The following is a 19,343-nucleotide window of genomic DNA, read 5'->3' as shown; positions in this document are numbered from 1 at the left end:
AAAATAAAAGGCATTTTCTGTTTGGAGTTTGTAAGCTCCACCTGTGTCAACATTAGCTATCTCCAAGTGCTCCAGCTCCTTGTCCCAGTACATACAGAAGCATGTTAGAGGTGAACTGGTGTTTCTGAGCTGGCTGAAGTTATGAGGTTGCCTGTCTCTCTGTGTTAGTCTCATGATGTGCTGGCGGGTGTAAACTGGCTCACGCTCTGTGTCGGTGGGATAGACTGCCTTACACACATCTACAGGAGGAAATGGCTATAACTAATAAATGGATAGATCATCTTTTTAAATTTTATTTTGAATTTAATGTACATTGATTATTTTTGAGTCGAGGAAATGTCATGCAAATAAAACAAGATTATTTTACATAGAAAGCAGTGTTTAAAAGTCTCTTTGTCTTCTCTTTAGGGTGCTGCAAAACGGTTTGGAAGTTGAGAGACTACGTTTGAGGAACTTCTTTCACTACTACCACTCCAAAAGAGGCATGTGGAATGCTCAGAACAAGAAGACTCCAAAGGGATAGCGCTAATTTTTGATTGAAGGATCCTAAACCTACCTGCACATCCACTGTGTGTGTCAGAGGAGGACCTGTAGGAGCTCACTCACTGCCTGAACTCCGCCTTTTTTTCTTTTAACCAGGCTCCTGTCAGGGACTCCTCTGTTTGGCCATCGGGCTCTGTCGTGTGTTTGTCTGTGGGGAAATTTAGTCAAAACCTGACAGTCGAGGGTACGCTTTTTCCACAAACAGACCTGAGTCATCACTTTGCCTCAGTAACTGAGCTACTGCACAGAGAGAAGCGAGGTACTTTTGTTCTGCTTCTCTCTGACTGGTTTTGGTGCAATCTTTTTCAGACAGACTGGAAAGCAGCTGTTTCTGTGTGCGTGCACGTTTGTATGCGTGGGCCTGTATATAATAATGTGTGAGTGTGATTGTGCTGGTGTGTGCTTATGAAAGGAAGCACCTTTTTTCTAACAAGGAGATGTGAAGACAACCTAAGATTTTTATTTCTAACAAGCTCTTACATGGGAGCCTAATAGAATGTGTCTCAAAATGTTATTCCAATAGATTCAGACATGGTGGCGTAGCTCAAGTAGAGGAACCTTTGTGTTTGATAAAGCAGTATTTCTAAATACATCAGCCTGTTGGATATCATTAACCAGAAATAATGAGGTGATGAACTTCTTACAGCTGATAATATAAACCACGGAAAGCTTTCTAACTGACAAAGCCCTTTTCCAAACAAATCCTGGCAGATATGTCATCTTTAAATCTCTTTCTGTCCCTTTCTCACAGTCTATATCTCTTCTGCACTCCATTTATTTTCTCTATCCTTTCTAGTGTCGTCCTGATTTTTTGTTTTATCTAGTGAAATATTGCTTTGTTGTGTCAGTTTATCAAACAATGTTCACATTAGAGCTAGCTTTCAATAAGAACTTGATTTAGTTTTATTAACTTTATTTTGCTGTTAGTTATTTAAAGTTGGTTTGGATTTATTCTAATTGAGTGACGATGCAGTAATATCTGGGATGCTTTTTATTCTTCATCTTTTTTTTATTTTTTTTTAAGCTTTTTTTTTATTTTACATTTGAAAACAGCTTACATCTTCACACTGTACTGAGAGTGTCCTCCATTCCCTCCAGATCCTTTCACACACCGTCCACTGGAACATGAATCTGCAAATGTAGAGGAAAGGAAAATGATGAGCTTTCTAGCATGGCATCACAGAAATTCATTTTTTTGTGCAAATGCTATATATTCGAGGAGGTAAAACTTCCATTTCTCTACTTAAAGTACCACAGAGACAGTAAACAGTTTGCTGTTGACAACATCAGTACTCCTTTAAGCTAGTTTAAAGCTTATTCAAAATTCAGCTCATTCATTCAGGAGCGGTTTGTATGTCGGACACAGTGTGGTGAGGCTTTGCTGTTTCGCACTTGTGCCTTTATCAGGGTTTGGCTGCAGGCAGTTTTTAAACTACTTCAATGACTGAGGGCAGGGACAGACAGAAATACAATATTATTTATCAGCAGGCTGTAATTTCACTGTAAATTCAGATACACTGTAAAATGAACAAAATATTGTTCTCTGTTATGGATTATAGACACGTCAGTGTGTGTTTTGTATTGTTCAAAAAGAAAGGAGAGCAGACATTGGTGAGGGTAGCTTTTCAGAATGACTACTGACAAGGAACAGAGGGCACAGTGGAGATTTGGTAGCAGCTGCAGTCTAGCAGGACCCCACCTGCTCCCATTATTTTGGCTGCCGGCTGAGGTGGTAATGCCTGTGTTTATGCAACGTGTTTCTTCTATAGATGGGTAGTTGGTGGAGGGCTCAAGGTGGGAATATATATATATATATATATATATATATATATATATATATATATATATATATATATATATATATATATATATATATGTATATATATATGTATATATATATATATATATATATATATAATTAGAAAAATAATGATCTGTTATTGACTATTTGATTGTCAAAATGCCCTGTAAGAACCTTTTGTTGCCTCTATAGGAAGAAGGCCTATACTGTACATCTATTAAGACTGACATGAGACTATTTAAAACGAGAAACACAGTGTGTGTATATATATATATATATGTATATATATATATATATATATATATATATATATATATATATATATATATATGACCTTAAATGAAAAATAGGAATATACATTCCAAGGTAATTTCTGTGAAATTGTTTTGTAGAGAAAAGGTTTTAAGAATGTATTGTACTTTTATTTTGATTTGTCATTTTTGCAAATAAAATTTTATGCTTACATCTGGATGCTTTTTAAATGTGTTGATTTTTTTCTAGGTTTGTGGTGGTTGGTTGCTTACAGTTCCTTTTTTTTAATAAAACAGAAATCTATAAAGATGAGAAAAGATCTAATAGAAAAAATATAATGTGAAGTTCTCTGTGTGACCACACGGTGGTGCTCTGCTACAACCACAGACATATGTGAAGACAAAGGTGCAATAGTTGCATAGCTTTGAAGGTATGAACATGAAGAAAGTTTGCGCATGTAGAGGAAGCAGGAATAAACATTTCAAAGTTTCTGTAAAAGGGTGAGCTGATTATGCTGTAGAAGAAAAAAAAAGCAAAAGTATTATAGAACCCCCCCACACACACACACCCACACACACACACACACCTCCCCCCTACATTGTTCCACATCTTCCATAGAATTCCTTCAACTGTTCAAGACTAAAGACAAGTGACCACTTCAGTTCAGATGGGTACATCATGAAGTTCATACAGTGTGTAATCAAAGTGAATGAGGTTGTGTAAAACTTGTAAAATGCATTATACATCCTGCGTATGTTTGTCAAACCTTTATCAGACTTTATTTCTAAAAGAATTACTGCATATGACATCACACTAAAAACTTGTGTAATCCTCACTGCTTACACTCTCTAGAGATGACATCAGTATCAGTTTACCGTGTTTGAGTTCAACTCCTCTAACATAATATTCATTGTTTTTGTTGTTTTTTTATAAAAATATAGGGAGAAAAGCAAACATCATAAACCTAAAATGTCTATTTCCCAACTGAGCTAATGTGTTGTTGATCCACATTTAATCATTTGCAGATTTACTGCTGCAAATGATGCTGCCCTGCTAGTGCATTTATTTGTGTTGGATGGTGCATATAACCCCCAACCCTATGAGCTAAGGGTTGTCCACAGCACAGTTTCATGGGGTCTGGATGAGGCAAGTGCTAATCTGTGATATCCCCTCCAGAGAAGCTTTGACTAACAGCACAAACTAGGGAGGACTAAAAGGTTGACTCCCCATATTTCCTTTGAGTGAATGATTCATAGTCTTTGGTGTGTTAGTGTGTGTGTATCAGATGAAGCCTTTCCATTTTAATATTTATGGAATATCCCCTGTAATATTTAAGTTAATGTGTACAAGTAGGCATCCATTACAGTGATTGATTCAGTTTTACAGGCATGCAGGGTGAGTTCTCTGCCTTAAATCCATTAAGTCATAATGTTGGACCTTGTCCCAGTGGAGACACACCCTGCTTGTCTTTGTGATTGTGGTGTGATGAGAAACAGGTAATCACATGTCTTTTCAGCATATTTGTCTTATTTTCCCTCAAGCGTGCTACCACACTTAGCCAGGGATCAGAGAGAGCCATGTGGTGCTAACAACTGCAGTGTTTGTGGTAAAAAAAAAAAGTCTGTTCACTACAATATATCAACTATGGATCTGGTGCTGAATGAGCACAATGTGGACAAAAAATGTTTAAAAAAAGAGAAAGAAACAAGGAGAAAAGTTTGTCTCTGTTTAAGCTGTTAAAACTTCTACAATCTTTGACCTGTGATATAAATAAATACACACTTTATGAAAACCTTCAGCCTAGTCAAATCAACCCCCAGCAACCCACCTCTTACCATCATCAAGCTTTACAAACTCAGTTTCTGCCACTAACTGGATTAAAGGTTAACTGATGTACATTTTGGCTCCATATGACTAAACTTCTTCCCCAAATTTCCCACACTTGTAATATAATGACTAACTGAGAAACTAATATCGGACTTCATAGCAACAGACTAAGTTATTTTTGTTGTTACATTGATTAGTTAGTATTATATTCCCTTTAATCAAAACTTGTGATTAAATAGTTTAAAGAGATATAAAGATTGGAGTCACAAGGACGTTTATGATAACGTCTCGGTGTAGTCTAATTTGTGTCAGTGTACCTAACTAAAATTTGATGGTCACTGAAGCGAAGGTAAGTTTACTTACTCATTATAACGCAGGACAGCTTTTCCGTGCAATTTGATTGGCTGAAGCGGAAATCAGCCAACTCTTGATTGGTGGTTGAGTAGCTTCTGTCTTGTCAGTCAGCCACGGCCCCGCCTCCCACACATCTGTAGTTGAGTATCTCTGCTAGGCTGTGGAAGACAGCGCACCGTGGAAGAGGAGCAGCAAAGTCGGACTTTTCAATGGTTCTTTACCGATTCTGCGGTCATTTTTAGCCTCCTGGATTGCTATATGGGACTTTTTCTTTACATCATTTTGAGTTCGGCTGGGTTAAGAGAGCGGAGAGATATTTCGTCATGTTTTAAAAGTTCGCTTATTTGGGGGAAAGTTTAAACCCCTGTGTCGGAAAGGTGAGACGACTTCGGCTGCAGCTTCTTGAGTGGCTTATAACGTTGTTAAAGAAGACAGAGCGGTATTAATTCAAATTAAACTCGTTATCTTGTCAGTTTTATCTGATTGTGAGGTTGTAGTAATTTGTTATCCTGCGGTGAACACCACCAATCAGCATGTCGGGGAAGTGTTGCTCTGTGTAACCAGTTCATCCAGCTCAGCGTGGAGTTTCGACGGCTTGAAGCACTTCCAGGTAAACCACTGACGAGGTTTTCCGCTCCTCCAAAGTCCCTTAACAGCCATTGGGAAACGATGGCTGGTTTGAGCAATGTCCACATGAAAACCCTGGAGGACCTGACGCTGGACTCTGGCTACGGAGCAGGGGACTCGTGCAAATCCCTCAGCCTGTCCTCCTCAAAGTCAAACTCCCAGGCCTTCATCACGACCCCCCACCGGGGAAACTGGTGGTACTACTCTGGCTCCATGAACAGCAGGAACAACAGCTGGGACACTGTCAACACTGTCCTCCCCGAAGACCCGGAGGACATCTTCTCCAAGTGCCACCGCCTACCTGAGCTGGAAGAGTTCCCCTGGACTGAGGAAGAGGTGGCCAAGATATTACGCAAAGTGGCCGAGAGTGGTGGCTTTAAGTGGGGTCCTACACCTGTGTTCTCCCCGGAGGCTGTGAAGCGGCTGTCCACTCTCCTCCGCAGGGCTCTCATCCGCATCTCCAGAGAGGCTCAACGGCTCAGTGTGATGCACTGCCGCTGCACACGTTTCGAGGTTCAAAGCGCCATGAGACTGGTGCTCAGCTGGGCCCTGGCTGACCACTGTGTCTCTGCTACAGTCAAAGCCATCTCCATGTACTGTATGAGCGCAGGTGAGCTTCTGAGAAAAGGCAAGTCCGCCCGCTGCGGCCTCTGCTTCTCCGTGGGACGATTTTTCCGCTGGATGGTGGACACCCGTATCTCCGTGCGCATCCATGAATACGCAGCAATTTGTCTTACTGCGTGCATGGAAGCTCTGGTGGAGGAGATGGGAGTCAGGGTGCTTATGGCTGAGAGAGGTCATCCAGGGCCGGATTCGGGGTCAGGATGCATCCCGGTGAGTGCAGAGGCCCTGGAGGGGGTCGTGAACAATGACGCTGAACTGTGGGGAGTCCTGCAGCACTACGAGCATCTGATCTGCGGGAAGAACGCCAACGGTAAACCAATTTTTTTATCTAAATATTTTTGAGTAAATTGATCTCTAACCGTTTCATTATGTGTAGTTCTTGTGTGTGGATTCATGACAAAGTTCACCAGAAACGTTTCCTCTCCTCTTGAGTGCTGGTCACAACTTTCCACTAAGTCCTTGTGTGGGAAAAGGTTAACTGTAGCCTGCTGCAGGATACAATAGCACCTCTTTGTGAATGAGCGTTTGATGGATTTGTTCCTAATTTGACTTGTCAGTATAGCAAAACAACAGTGCAAACACATCTGATGAATAAAGAAAGTATTTAGTCTCTGACCACATTCATACAAGGACCACTCAGTCCTGGTTTCTCTGTTGGACAGCAAAATTAGATTTTGGTTACTTCATTCATTCTAATCAGTTGCAGCACTGAGTCCTCACTTCTAAGAGAGCCCATGCCCAGGCATGCCTGTTGGCACAGCTTTGTGTTTACACCTCTCTGCCTCTTGCCTTGTTGGCTATTCTCCTTTAAATCATAAATTTCTTCCATTTCCTGACCGTGTGCTCCTCTCCTCCTGTTGGATTGATTCCCTTTCACCCACCTCCATCCTGACATATCTCCCATCTCTCTACCGCCTCGCTTACAGCTCCAGCTGTGCATCCTCCTCCCAGTCCATTTGTTTCCTCCACCCTCACATCCCTCCTCAATCAACTCTTTTTTTCCTCAGCACTCTTTGTCAAATTCTAGTATACTCATAGCATTGTTTTTCGACTGTTTTGGCAGTCCAGCGTTGAGTTGATTCATGAGCTTGTATTTGGACATTGTAACCAGCCTTTGTTTGTGGCCTAGTATCAGCTCCCCAGAGCAGAGCTTTTTTGCTGTAGCACAATGGCCTTTTGTTGTGTGATCATGCAGCTTAGCCCAATACAGAGGGAGGGAAAACAAATGCTACATTTCAGAGAGAAAATGAGTGGAGATGGCCAATATTTCTGGGATGTACTTAGAAGGCTTGCCATTGATCTGAGGCAAGATGTTACTTTAAACAAGCATCTTCCTGTGCAGACATGGAACACATGAAGAGGCAGCTGCTGTGATGCTGCCAACTGTGTAAAGATCTGGGATCAATCAGGATTTAACAAACAAAATTTACATGCATGCAAACGCTATTTTCTTACTTTTCAGATTGTTCAGCTTCCAGTGGTCGTTATCTACTCCATTAAGCTCGCAAGTGAAGTGCACTGGACTTGCTGTTGCCATAAACTTGAACTAGAGCTGTTTCATTGCAAAATAAGTATAAGAGCAGCTTTCGTTCTAGTATTTAACCAGATGTCTGTTGGTTGGGTTCTCAACTGGCCTATTTTGGTGAGTTTAGTGACTGGCTTTGAGAAAGATCTGTGTGTGTGTGAGTGTGTAAAAACAACTGAGTATTCTTCTGACCACCCGAGCTTTTTATAGGACCAATACTGTGCTGTGGAAACACATACCCCTCTACCACCTTACCACCTGACACTCCACACCCTGAAAGTGGCTTTTGAGAGCCCCCAGTGTTTTTGCAGCCCCTTTCCTCAACAGAAAGTAAAGATCCATTTTCTCCTTGTAGAGCAGAATTTAGATCTATGATCAAATCAAATAACAATCCGGTAAAACACCCCCCTTTTCACTTGATTTCTCGTCATCATTCTATGTCTTTCTCAGGGGCTGACCCACATCTGGAACTCTTTAAGCTAGAAATGACTTCTACAGCTCCAATAACAAAACTGAAAACTCACGCCCTCCTCCCCTCCCTCCCTCCCCTCTCCTTGCCCTCTCAAGCTCAGTCTCTCTCTTATGCACCCTTACCCTCCTGCATTTTTTTCCTTAACTTTGCCATTACGTTCACGTCCACTTCATCTTTATCTGTTTATTTCTTCTGGTCTACTGGGAGTGCATTAGAGGAACCCAGTTGTGATGTGCCAGGATCTTATTCATTACTCATGCACATACACTCCAGCACTTTCACATGCATGCAGAGCCCCAAAACCAATTTAGCCTACATCGCATGTGTCCAAATAGCTCCAAAGCACGGGTTGAACTCAATGCACAATACCACTTCACAGAAGATTACATTTATCATTCATTTCTTCTCTCAAGAAGACATAAGTGAACGCTTCCTGGTATAATTTGTACTGATTGTCCTGTTGGGTAAATTTAAGTGCAGAATAGTAGCTTTGCTAATGGACCCTGGAAGTAGCTATGAAATTATTGATCTTTGCGTCTGGTACATACATGTCTTTTAAATTCTGTTTTAGATGGTGGGATGATTTTCCATTTGTAGCTTCTTTGAGTATTCATGTCAGTTTTTAAAACTGCCCTTAGGAGTTTCCTGTAGTTGTTGTCTAATGTTGGCGCAATCCTGCAGCAGTTAGATATGCAAACTTTTGTCTGGAGGCTCATCAGCTCCTCTGCATGACTCTTAATGATCACATCCATTTGTGTCTTGCAGTCATGGAATACTGTTGTTGCAAATAAGTCTTCAGTGCCTTTAATGTGAATAACTAACTGCATCTGAAGTGGGGAGTTGTTGAAGGACAGCCTTCTCTCTCAAAATAATGTACCTGGAAGGTTACATGTAAATTTGTTCCAGGACTAACACAAAGAAAGATGCTTTTTTATTCTGTTCCAGCTGCTTAGAGGTTGTAAAAAGGCTACTTGTAATGGGGGTTATGGTGCGCTGAGAGAACATATGATTTGCTGCTCAGTATTTCCCTAAATATGTATTTAGCCCAGAAAGAGGCGTGGGAACAGTGGGCAGAAAGATGCAGGGAAAGCAGCCCAGCACTGTGGTCACACAGATGGGGAAAGCAGCACTCTGAAAATACACTCCCTGTTCCACAAATGTGGAGCAGGATCAAATGCAGTTTTGGAAAATGTGAGGACATTAATATTATGGTGAAATCTTGAGTGCAAGGCACACTAGAGATTTCCTCGGACATAAACAACAAAGCCATATTCATAGCTATATATTAATACTCAGATTAATTTAGCTTCACTGAGCAAAAACACCCATTGCAGGTCAGTGTATAAAGAGTTAAGACAATAATGCACATAGCCTTAGTAGTTAATAAGGGTTAATCCTTCTCTAGACAGTACAATTTATGTTAGCGTTCAAGTGTGTGACAGCGTTATGTGCGGGTACATGGATCACCCCAGGCTAAACACACGTGCAGTGATGGCCCATGTCTTTGTTTGCACTGGCTTCTTGTCTGGTCCCAGCTGTAAAAACACTGACCCATTAGAGTGCTGGTGCGCACATGTGTTTGAATGTGCTCATCTGTGGGGGCTTACATTTGTTTTTAACTGGTCGAGGCCATTCGTGGAAAACCATGAGTAATGGATATCTAGATATGATGCTACAGATGATGTGTTGAGTTATCAGAAAGCCAACAACACAGTAACCACTAATTTTCCATCCTTTGATGCAGGTTGTATATTCTGTAAAGACTTAAGTCATGATTATGTCTTCCAGCAATGCTCCTCCTGCATTACAGCATGAGTCAGGCCTCTTTAGAGGAATGGACTGATAAAGAGGAAAGAAACGAGATGAGTATAACAGATATTCCAAGAAAAAAGACAAGGGACATAAATGGAGGCATAGAAATAGTGACTGTAAACTTCTGAACACGTTTCCTTTGCATCTTGATAGTCGCTCTAATTGCTGTTGACTGCAGAGCCATAGTCGTAGTTCCTAAGGGAATCTGCCCTGCATAGTGGGTTGCGGCCCAAGTTGCTAATGCAGGAAACAGAAGGATTGGCTGGAAGATGGTTGGAATCTTGGACCTGATCAGCACATTGACTGACAATAGCAGTGCTTTAAAGAGGCTACTGTGCATCACATTGTCTGAGTCCTGCTGCAGATTTGGTTTGGAGACCCAGCTAGCTGACAGTGTGTCGGGTGCTTCAAGTCAGTGGGTTAGGCTCTACGAGCAACAAGGACTTGTACAGGCATCTTCTTAGTAATTATACAGTCAATGTCCAGTATCATTTGACAGCTTTTACATCTATTTGTATAGAAATTTATTTAGTTTTAAACACAGTTAAATATTTTGTCCAATACTGTAAATTCTCTCATATAAAAAAAGTAATATTTGAGTAAATTGATTAACATCAGTTTAACACATCAAAATATGATATAGACACCTTATCAGCTATTCACAATGTGAATATTTGGTGAATAAAAGTTATGATTTTACCAGAGCAGGACCGGGACCATTATTTATTCAAAACGAAACTTATCAATGACCCACATTTAACCTTAGCTTCCAAATGTGTGTTGAACGTTTGAGATTAGGAGATTAGTGGCAAAAGTCTGCTCAAAGAACAGATTAGCACTCACATGGCTTGATTATTAAAAGTCAATATGGTTAAAGGGAAAAGCTTTGCTTCAGTTCAATGTACATACAAAAACTTTAGGATTGGTGTAGCACGATCAAACTTCTTAAATTTGTAAGGACGTTTTACATTTGGATCAAATGAAATTTTTATTTATTCTTTGGTAATGTTATCAGTTTTCTTGTGAACATGCATTAGTATTAATTCAGGATATTCTAAGATTCACAGAAGGATTTCAACACCTAAATGGTATAAAACTTGCTATATTAAGTCTAACATAGGTAAAGGAAAGCAGTTGTGTAGTGTACAAAAATGAGTAATGTCTGTTTCTGAAGTTTTAACTCAGTTGTTTTAAGAAATTCTGCTCTTTTGATAAATGAAGATACTAGTAGAATAAATAACAAAATAAAAATCTTGCTTAAACAATAATTCGCTTTTATGGGCGTTGAAATGGGGGATCACTCAGAGGAAATTTTAATGAGCATGTTTTCTTCTTTTTCAGTCTTGGAAGAATAATTACTACAGCACCATTAAAAGAACGATGTCAGCGCATCTGATAATTAGTATTCTTTTGATTAGATTGACATTGCAAATTACCAGTATTGTTTGTTCCCATGCAGTTTGTAGTTTAGAAAGATAAGACAAGAAGGACAGATCAGGTGGGATGATGACACAGTTACATTAATTGCATAATATTTAGTTTGATGAGAGACTGAGGTTAAGGTGAAGGTGAAGGAGAAAGCTCCATCCAACTTCATGACTTTAACAGAATAACAAGTTAAAGAAATTAACAAGGGAATACAGCAACTTCAGTGACTCAAAAATATTTAATTTCCTAACATCAGTTTAACACATTAAAATATGACATTTTCACCTTATTTACTTTCCACAATTGTCACTAAAATTTATCTTAAGATACAGATATAAAAATGTTAATACAGTGTATTTAATGAGTAGAATTATTTAATTTAAAATCTTAGTGCTAGGAATAAAATACTGTGAATGTGATATGAAATGCCTCAAAGACCTAAACCATACCAAGCAAGTCAGATACAGTCAAAAGAGCAAATGTCCTCTGAACTGGAAGAAAACTTCTTAGATTAGGAAAACAAATTCTACCCAGAGATAGTTTGGTTCAGTGTTGCAGGCTATAATATAAAAAAAGAAAACAGCTAACAATGCTTCATTCAGTCTTTACTTTTAAACAGTTAACATATCTCACAAAAAGTACAAGCCTTTGAATAAGTATTGCAATCTGGTCAAAGCGCACACCCCCCCTAAAATAATTATTCTCCGTACACCTCACCATGACAAATCCATGCCAAGCATCACAGATCTAATTTCTAATAAGCATCCACTCTACTGGGTTCTCAGCATTTGTGCTCCAACCAAACTGAAGCCATTCCCTCTAGTCAATATAAAACCATTTTGTGGGTGAATTGGTAGTAATATTTAATTACACACTAACAGATCAGATGGGCTGATTGGGGGAGCGTGGGGAGAGAGGCATCGGTGAGTGGGTGGTTTCAGTGGAAACAGATTAGTCTAACCAGGGGTTTAATTGCCTTATGCTCCGCTCTTTGGTAAAAATCTGTTTGAGTTGAACTAGGCTAGGCAGGTCAGCCAGAGCCAAATTTCTGCAGCAGAGGACGAGTTTGTGTCTGTGTGCAGGATTGCTCCAGTGAATGCGGGTATGTGTGCCAAAGGAAGGGCTGTGATCGCTTTAGCCAACACTAAAAAAAAAAAAAAAAAAAAAAGGTCACAGCTAGGAAAGTGAGTTTTTCTCTTTTTCCTTTCAAGTCTAAACCTGTTTTTATGAGCAAGCTTAAATAGGGAGCTTTTTGTGATGCTCTCAGTGACCTCTTTGTCCACTGGAGTCAGTGAGCAGCGTGAGGAGGCTGAATGGCTGACGTTCAGATATAATGTGGTGGAAAAACAAACACATTTGTTTGTAGACTCACTGTTGTAAATATGTTTTTTCCCTCCTTGACTATTTCGCAGCTTTAGTTCACACAGATACTTTAAACAGCTGCATCATAAATCATAAAAAGCTGAAAAAATGTTATTTATCTGTCTTTCTATCTTTGGTTAGTAGTACGAAACGGAACAAAGCAGAACAAGCAGGAACTTATATTTTAAAACTGTAGTGTACAGACAAAGAAAAGACAAGAAAATGTTTTTTCTTCTAAATATGGGGATGAGTTGTGACCTTAAAGAGGGTAAGTTAAGCAGATGCTTTATCACGTCCTGCTGGGGACTTTTATTCCTGCCTCTTTACACTAAAGTGCCATTAAAACTAACAGATCTATGAATGAAATCCAATCAGTAAAAGTAAATTAATATACCTACTAATTACTGGGGCAGACGAGCCCCAGATTCACATCTCACTTCATAGATAACCATATATATATATATATATATATATATATATATATATAATTTATTTATTTATTTTGTATATCTTGCATGAAATTTGAAGAAAGTTTTACAAACTTACCAAACAGCCAGCAAATTTTCCAATGTTTGAAGCTGGATAGAAGGAAAAGGAGCAAAATGAATGGTGTATATGACATGCTTTTTGCTGCTAAGTGTGCCAGGTGCAGTGGGTCCATAATGACAGTTGAGCTAAGTGTCTGTAACAAGTAGGCCATTCCAGCCTTTGACATTTTTTTTTCCTGAATCTATTTGTTTTGATTTTGTCCTGTCTCTGTGCTCTGATTGTGATGCTATCTGTGCTTTCTGGAAGTGTTCTGCAGTGCGTGCGTGTGTGTGTGTGTGTTTTTTTTTGTCTGACGGAATAGTTGTTTGAGGGCAGAATGTGTAACTGTTAACACAAGCATACAATCAGAGTGACGAGTGGAGACTGGGACTGTCTGGTCCTGTTTGACTCCACACAAGGAAACACAGTTCTGTTTGCAAAGGAAGTAAAAAAAAAAAAAAAAAAGAAAAAAAAGAGGGTGTTTAGCACTTTTTTTTAGTTTCTTGAAAAGTCTTTTGACCCGTGGCAGAAATGAACACATTACTTTTCATAATTACCATAAAACAGGGGTAATGTCTGAGTGTTTTGGGTCTTCCACCACAACCCCGTCAGCTGTCCCGTGTCTGTTCGTCAGACAGTGGAATGTGTTTGTTTATGTCGAGCCTGCAGCTTCATCAGCAACAACATGTATGTAAACACTGGGGCTCAGCAGCTTGTTAAAACCACTTTCTGCCCGCATCACACGGCATATCACCCCTCCCCTAAATTGTCCTGGTTGCCACAATGCTGCGAGTTAAAAATAAATTAATATATTAAGATGTGAGTTTTTTTTCTCTTGTTGGATTCTTTCCAACCTGGTCATCTATAAACTGGTCTCAGTAACCCCTCACCAGGCTCCCTCGACCTTAGTTTGACTCACTGCTTTATTTATTTATTTTTTTTATCCACTTTCACATTGTTGTGGTAGTTTATGTTTTACCCAAACTGATTGCAATCTCATTCTGGTCCACACCCTTAGAACTTGGTCTACTCATCTGGCTTTTTCCTCTCTTCAGTTTACTTTTCTCCCTTTTTCTTCCCTTTTACTACTTGCCAACACACACACACCTCTTGTATATATTTCAACTGTATTCTTCAGAAGTGTGCTTTTCCATCTGCAGCCCTGCAACCAGTGCCATCTCCTAAAAACATCACCTGTTGGGTCAGGGTCATCCATAAAAGCATGTGATGATTAAAAGAGCCACAGTGGCTCACACAGCATATTTAGAGCAAAACCATGTAGAGTAAGGCTTCCTGGAATTCCCTTGTGGTTAGTGGAGGGAAGGAGCACATTTAGACGGCCATTTGGAGAACACATGTGGGCACAGGAAAACAGACTCAGTCAAGACAGGACACACTCTGCCAATCTTTAGTTGCTTTCTGTCGACAGTATCTGCAATGCATGTCCACCACATGTGGACTCCTTCCTGGAACTAAAATAAACAGTTCAGCTGCCAGAGGTTAAAAAAAAAAAAAGAAAAAAGAAGAAGCTCTACTTTTAGGGAGAGTCTATAACAAAACACATTTGACAAAATGGAGGCACGACTTCATGTATCCCTGTTATAAACCTAACAGTGAGGTGTACTTAAGATGGATGTTTAGGGCAGGAGTTGGAACAGCCATCATCAGGTTAGGCTGTCATGTCTTTCCATGATTTTTTAGAGACTTTTTATTCTTTATAATCACCATGCATATGTTTTGACTTTGAAAATGAGGAGGATTGTGTTTGTGTTTACAGCTGCGTTTCCTGTGTGTATTGCCTCTGCAGTAAGGAGTGTCTGACCTAGTCTTTTTTTGAGCATTTCTGTCTGCATGTCCATATGTCTCATTGGGTTTGATCCAGCTAATTTGGGTTATATCTGTCCTGCGTCCAAGTAAGTTTGTGTTGGAATGTGTTCTATGAATTAGTGGCTTCTGTCTATTCAGTCACATCTGCTCTCTCCCTCTTTCTTTCTCTGTTGGCTGTGCTCTCTCTGTCTATCTGGGCTGTGTTGGCCATCTGTGTGTCACTCGGGGGTCACAGACAGTGCTGGACATAATACACCCCAGCAACGATCGCCAAGTTTCCTCTCCAGCACCAATATAATCTGCCTATTGAGCTTTAAATGGTTTGAGGGAGAAGATAGAGGAGGGAATAATGTGGTGTGTGGTGGAATTTCACACCAATGAAAGGATCCTTTGTTCAGTGATGCTCAGAGAGATGCAAATTTTTTCTAATTTTAATTTTACTTATATATGTGAAGAGGATGCTTCCATCCAGGAGATGGGTAGCTTTAATTGTTCCTACTTGAGCTGATAAGTGTGTGTTGTTATTACATGTATGTTGATCTGGTCTGCAACTATATGCACATGGTGGTCTGCTGCACCAAATCTTTAGTCTACCTACTGGCTGCTCACTTTAGGGTAATTCTCCTTCTCTTACTGTTGCTAAAATCTCTTTAATTTTTTTCAAACATTATCTGGATTTTGCAATCAGGCAGGTCTGACTGGTTTACAACCAGAGATGCACTGATACCAGTATCTCATATTGGTCCAATACTACATGGGTGTACTCGTACTCAGTATTCATAAAAGTATTCCAATACTACACAACCTGATACGAATGTGAAAAAACAAGGGCTGTCAAAATTCAAATGTTAATCCAAAGAGATTAATTAATGATATTTATTAGAAACACATTTATTACAGGGGTTATTTTATTATTTTCTTAATTAGAGAAGCTGATTTGGGGCATATTGGTGCCTTGATACAGCTGTGAACATAATCCACCAAAAACCACTTTATCTTCCTTATTTATTTTAATTAATTATATGAAGTTTCTGACAGTTTTGAAGCCTTAAATTTGGAGGATGCTCACAAAATTAACCAGTCAGTCATCACATCTGGTATTCTGGTCTACAGTCCTTATCAGTGAACTATAATGGGAATTATTAGTACTCATATCAGTACTCGGGATCAGCAAGTACTCAAATGTAAGTACTTGTACTTGGTGTGAAAAAATGTGGTATCTCTGCATTGCTATTTACAACATATGCTGTCTAAAAGGAATGTTATTGTATGTGTTTAGTAGTTTCACCAGAACTGATGAGCTAAATGAGAAGTAGTTCTACTTTAAAGGACTCAGTTCCTGTATCCTGGTCTAACACAGGACAGGATTGCTATGTGAGACTGTGCCCTGCAGAGGAAATCAGCCAGACGTGAGTTAAACAAAGCACCCTTCAATGTTCTCACCTCCTCTCTATACATATAAGAACAATTACAGGCTTACTACCATCATGTTCATCAGTTTATTAAGCCTAACTTAGTGTTAACTGTAACCCAACAATATTATTGTATATGGTAGACTTATAGATTTGTTCAACCTACATGTGCCTTTGGAAACAAGTATGGCATCATATTGGTTATGTTTACCAAGCATTCTCATTATTTCCATGTGCTTCACATTAGGTTCATATACAGTTCATATACTGTACATATATGTGTCTAGGTGTCAATGCCCTGGCTTTGTGGTGCTTCTGTTAAAAGCTGTTGTAAAGGAACTCTCAAGACAGCTTGACAGTAGTTAAAAATATAATGGAAGACCCAGCCCTGACAGAGGTCAAGAAGTAGGAAGTTGTTGAGCTGGAGAAAATGCACAAACAATAAAATGCTTTGTCAGTAACTAGTTGTCAATTTTTGAAAGGAATATCTTCACCAGTTAAGTCTCCTTTTGCATTCCAGTAAATGCAAAGAGCTTGTGTGGCTGCATGATTACATTTCAAGAGGCAGATGTGCTAGAAATTTCAAGTTTTCAGTGGGGATAGAATCAGTCTGAAGATCAGTGCCTCATAAAACATGCAACACACAACCAGCCAGTTACTTGAGACTCAGCCAAAGTGTGAAGTGTGAGCAGCTTGTTCTCATCCAGGTGGTTTTATACAAACATTTCAACTAAATTGTGTTATTTCTTTGTGCTTAAAGGTTTTGCTTTTGAGATGAGGTTTGCAGACAGAATCCAAAATACAGACAGTAATCTGATTATTGGGAAACATTGGAGCATATACGTATGGCAGCTGACTGAGAAGCACGAGGACACAGGGAGGAGATGTCTCAATGATTATACAGTATGTGACTGATAACCTTGTGGCTCTATCCTACTGCCTAAATAGACAAAGATAACAAAAAGAACATGCTTTAAAATCCACACAAAAAAATCAAAAACACTTGTGATAGAGGCACACACACATAAGTAGCCATCAGCTTGCAGTTATTTTCCCTGGTTGGGTTGTGACAACTAGTACTTGCTAACCTCATGGAAATATCTAAGAGAAAATAAAGAAAAGCAGAAAGGAAACCGAGATTATGTGCATACATCATGTTGAATGGATGGCTAACATCTCGAGCCCCATGCTGGGAAAGACAAACTTTAGTCGAGTCTTGTCTTTAACCTGTGGAAACCTCCTTAGAGACCTATCTCTTGCTCTCCTCCCTCACCGGTCCTACTTCACTCTTTGCTACACATACACCAGCTCCCTGTGTTACGCACAGTCTTGAAATGTCATTATTATATCCTGCAGGGAAACTACAAAGAAACCAGTCACAGAACTTTGTACGTGTTTGTGAAACAGTGAGTAAATGACTGATAGATTTATATGAGGCCTTACTTGAAATACATTATGACCTTTAGCAAAACAGAAATGGTTTAAATTGGATAATGATTTTTGTAAATAGTCTGTCATTGGTTCTCTTTTTAGGGCTAATTCATTCAGTGTAGCAGAAAGAGGAAGCATGGGAAAGGCTATCAGACAAGCACAGAGGGGAAAAATCAGAGGAAGAGATGAACCTGCCTTGTGGTTCTTGGCTCTTGGGTACTGCTGCTCTGAGGGCTATAATTTTCCTTTGACCAACCTGTATTTGCAGCTAAAAAGAGGTGAGATCAGCAGTTAGCAGACTAGTAGGCTCAGGTCAAGGACTTGTTTTGACTGGTGCACAGAGGCAAGCAACTCTGCAACACTTTAGTTCCTTTTCTTTGGTTATTTTGTTGTAGTTTTACAAATCAGTAAGGACATTTTAGTGTCACCATATAGTCAGAAAAAAAAACCAAGAACAGACTCAGACTTGTCTCTCTTCTTTCTCCTATATTCTGAACTTTTTATTCCTTATTTCCCTGCTCCTTTTTGACTATTTCAGCAGACTATCCATTTGCCTTGCCTGGTCCCAGCTGGCCAAAGATCAGCCAAAGACTTCCTGTTCAGACCTGCTGTTGCAGTCAGGCTCCTGGGAACCTTACGCTCAGAGACGGCGGCTGTGGAAAGCAATGTTATATCCAAGAGGCTTGATTTTAAATGTGTGCTGTAATCTCTGGCTACGTATCAAATTGTTGGGATTAGAGTTAGTGGGTTCACTCTGGCTTTCGGCGGGGAAGCAAAGATTTTTTCAAATCCTATTTCCCTCTTGAAATGCCATCATTGTCTTATTGCAGAATGACTTTTCTTCACATGATATCCCCAGCTTGTTCCCATCATTGCATCATTTTCTTCCCTTGATTCTCTCAAGTGGCAAAAGGTAAAATGGAGCTAATTATCACCCTGCTGTTTGTTAAAGCCCTTCTGAGACTTCAGAGGCTGAAATTGGAGAATAGTTGTCAAAAGTGAGGAAACAGTGTATGTGTATATCCTATTGCTTTAGTTAGTCCAAACCCCAACCCTGAACACTTGGCAAGCAGTTGAATGAAACGTCTCTTGAGCCTCTCTTCCTGTCTGTCTCATCATTTGTGGTTATGGGGGTTCCCGATTGGGCAAACCAGAGTTGTTGTTTGGTTTGGAACAGGACAGGAAGCACCAGAAGAAAGAGCTGGCGTGAAAATAATAAAAAGAAAGGGGGAAAAAAAAGATTTTGCTGATTTAAAAACTTGCCTACCAAGATGCAGAACAAATGCAGGAGGTGGTAGCTGATGATGGGCAGGGACTGCACACATGCTTGGCTGTCATCATCACACCCAGACAGGCTCTACAGTGGGAAAAGAAAAATGAAAACAGATTTGTCGCTGTTTGTTTGCATAGGAACCGTGTCAGTGTGTGTGCAAGAATAGCCCTCTCTCCCAATAGGGCAACACAAACATTCCTCTAAAACGCTCACACACCTACACACACTCCCCCTCTTCTAAAGTG

General features: G+C 39.7%; 2 protein-coding genes across 3 annotated transcripts in view; both read left to right on the top strand.

Annotated features, from left to right (window-relative positions):
* Nucleotides 1–1,544, top strand: part of b4galnt4a (beta-1,4-N-acetyl-galactosaminyl transferase 4a) — a 135,400-nt gene extending 133,856 nt beyond the window's left edge. For both annotated transcript variants that reach the window (XM_041997985.1, XM_041997984.1), the window contains exon 21: nt 409–1,544. In XM_041997985.1, coding sequence (XP_041853919.1) covers nt 409–523 — 115 coding nt within the window. In that variant the 3' untranslated portion in view covers nt 524–1,544. The remainder of the gene's footprint in view (nt 1–408) is intronic.
* Nucleotides 1,545–4,901: 3,357 nt separating this feature from the next.
* abtb2b (ankyrin repeat and BTB (POZ) domain containing 2b) overlaps nt 4,902–19,343 on the top strand; it is a 43,943-nt gene continuing 29,501 nt past the window's right edge. Inside the window, exon 1 of the mRNA XM_041997969.1 lies at nt 4,902–6,338. Within this exon, the coding sequence (XP_041853903.1) occupies nt 5,447–6,338 (892 nt within the window). The 5' untranslated portion in view covers nt 4,902–5,446. The remainder of the gene's footprint in view (nt 6,339–19,343) is intronic.

The sequence above is a fragment of the Melanotaenia boesemani genome, chromosome 10 (genome assembly GCF_017639745.1).
Source record: "Melanotaenia boesemani isolate fMelBoe1 chromosome 10, fMelBoe1.pri, whole genome shotgun sequence".
Taxonomy (NCBI): Eukaryota; Metazoa; Chordata; class Actinopteri; order Atheriniformes; family Melanotaeniidae; genus Melanotaenia; species Melanotaenia boesemani.
Note: the sequence above shows the minus strand (reverse complement) of the source record. Positions and strands in the feature narration are given on the sequence as shown.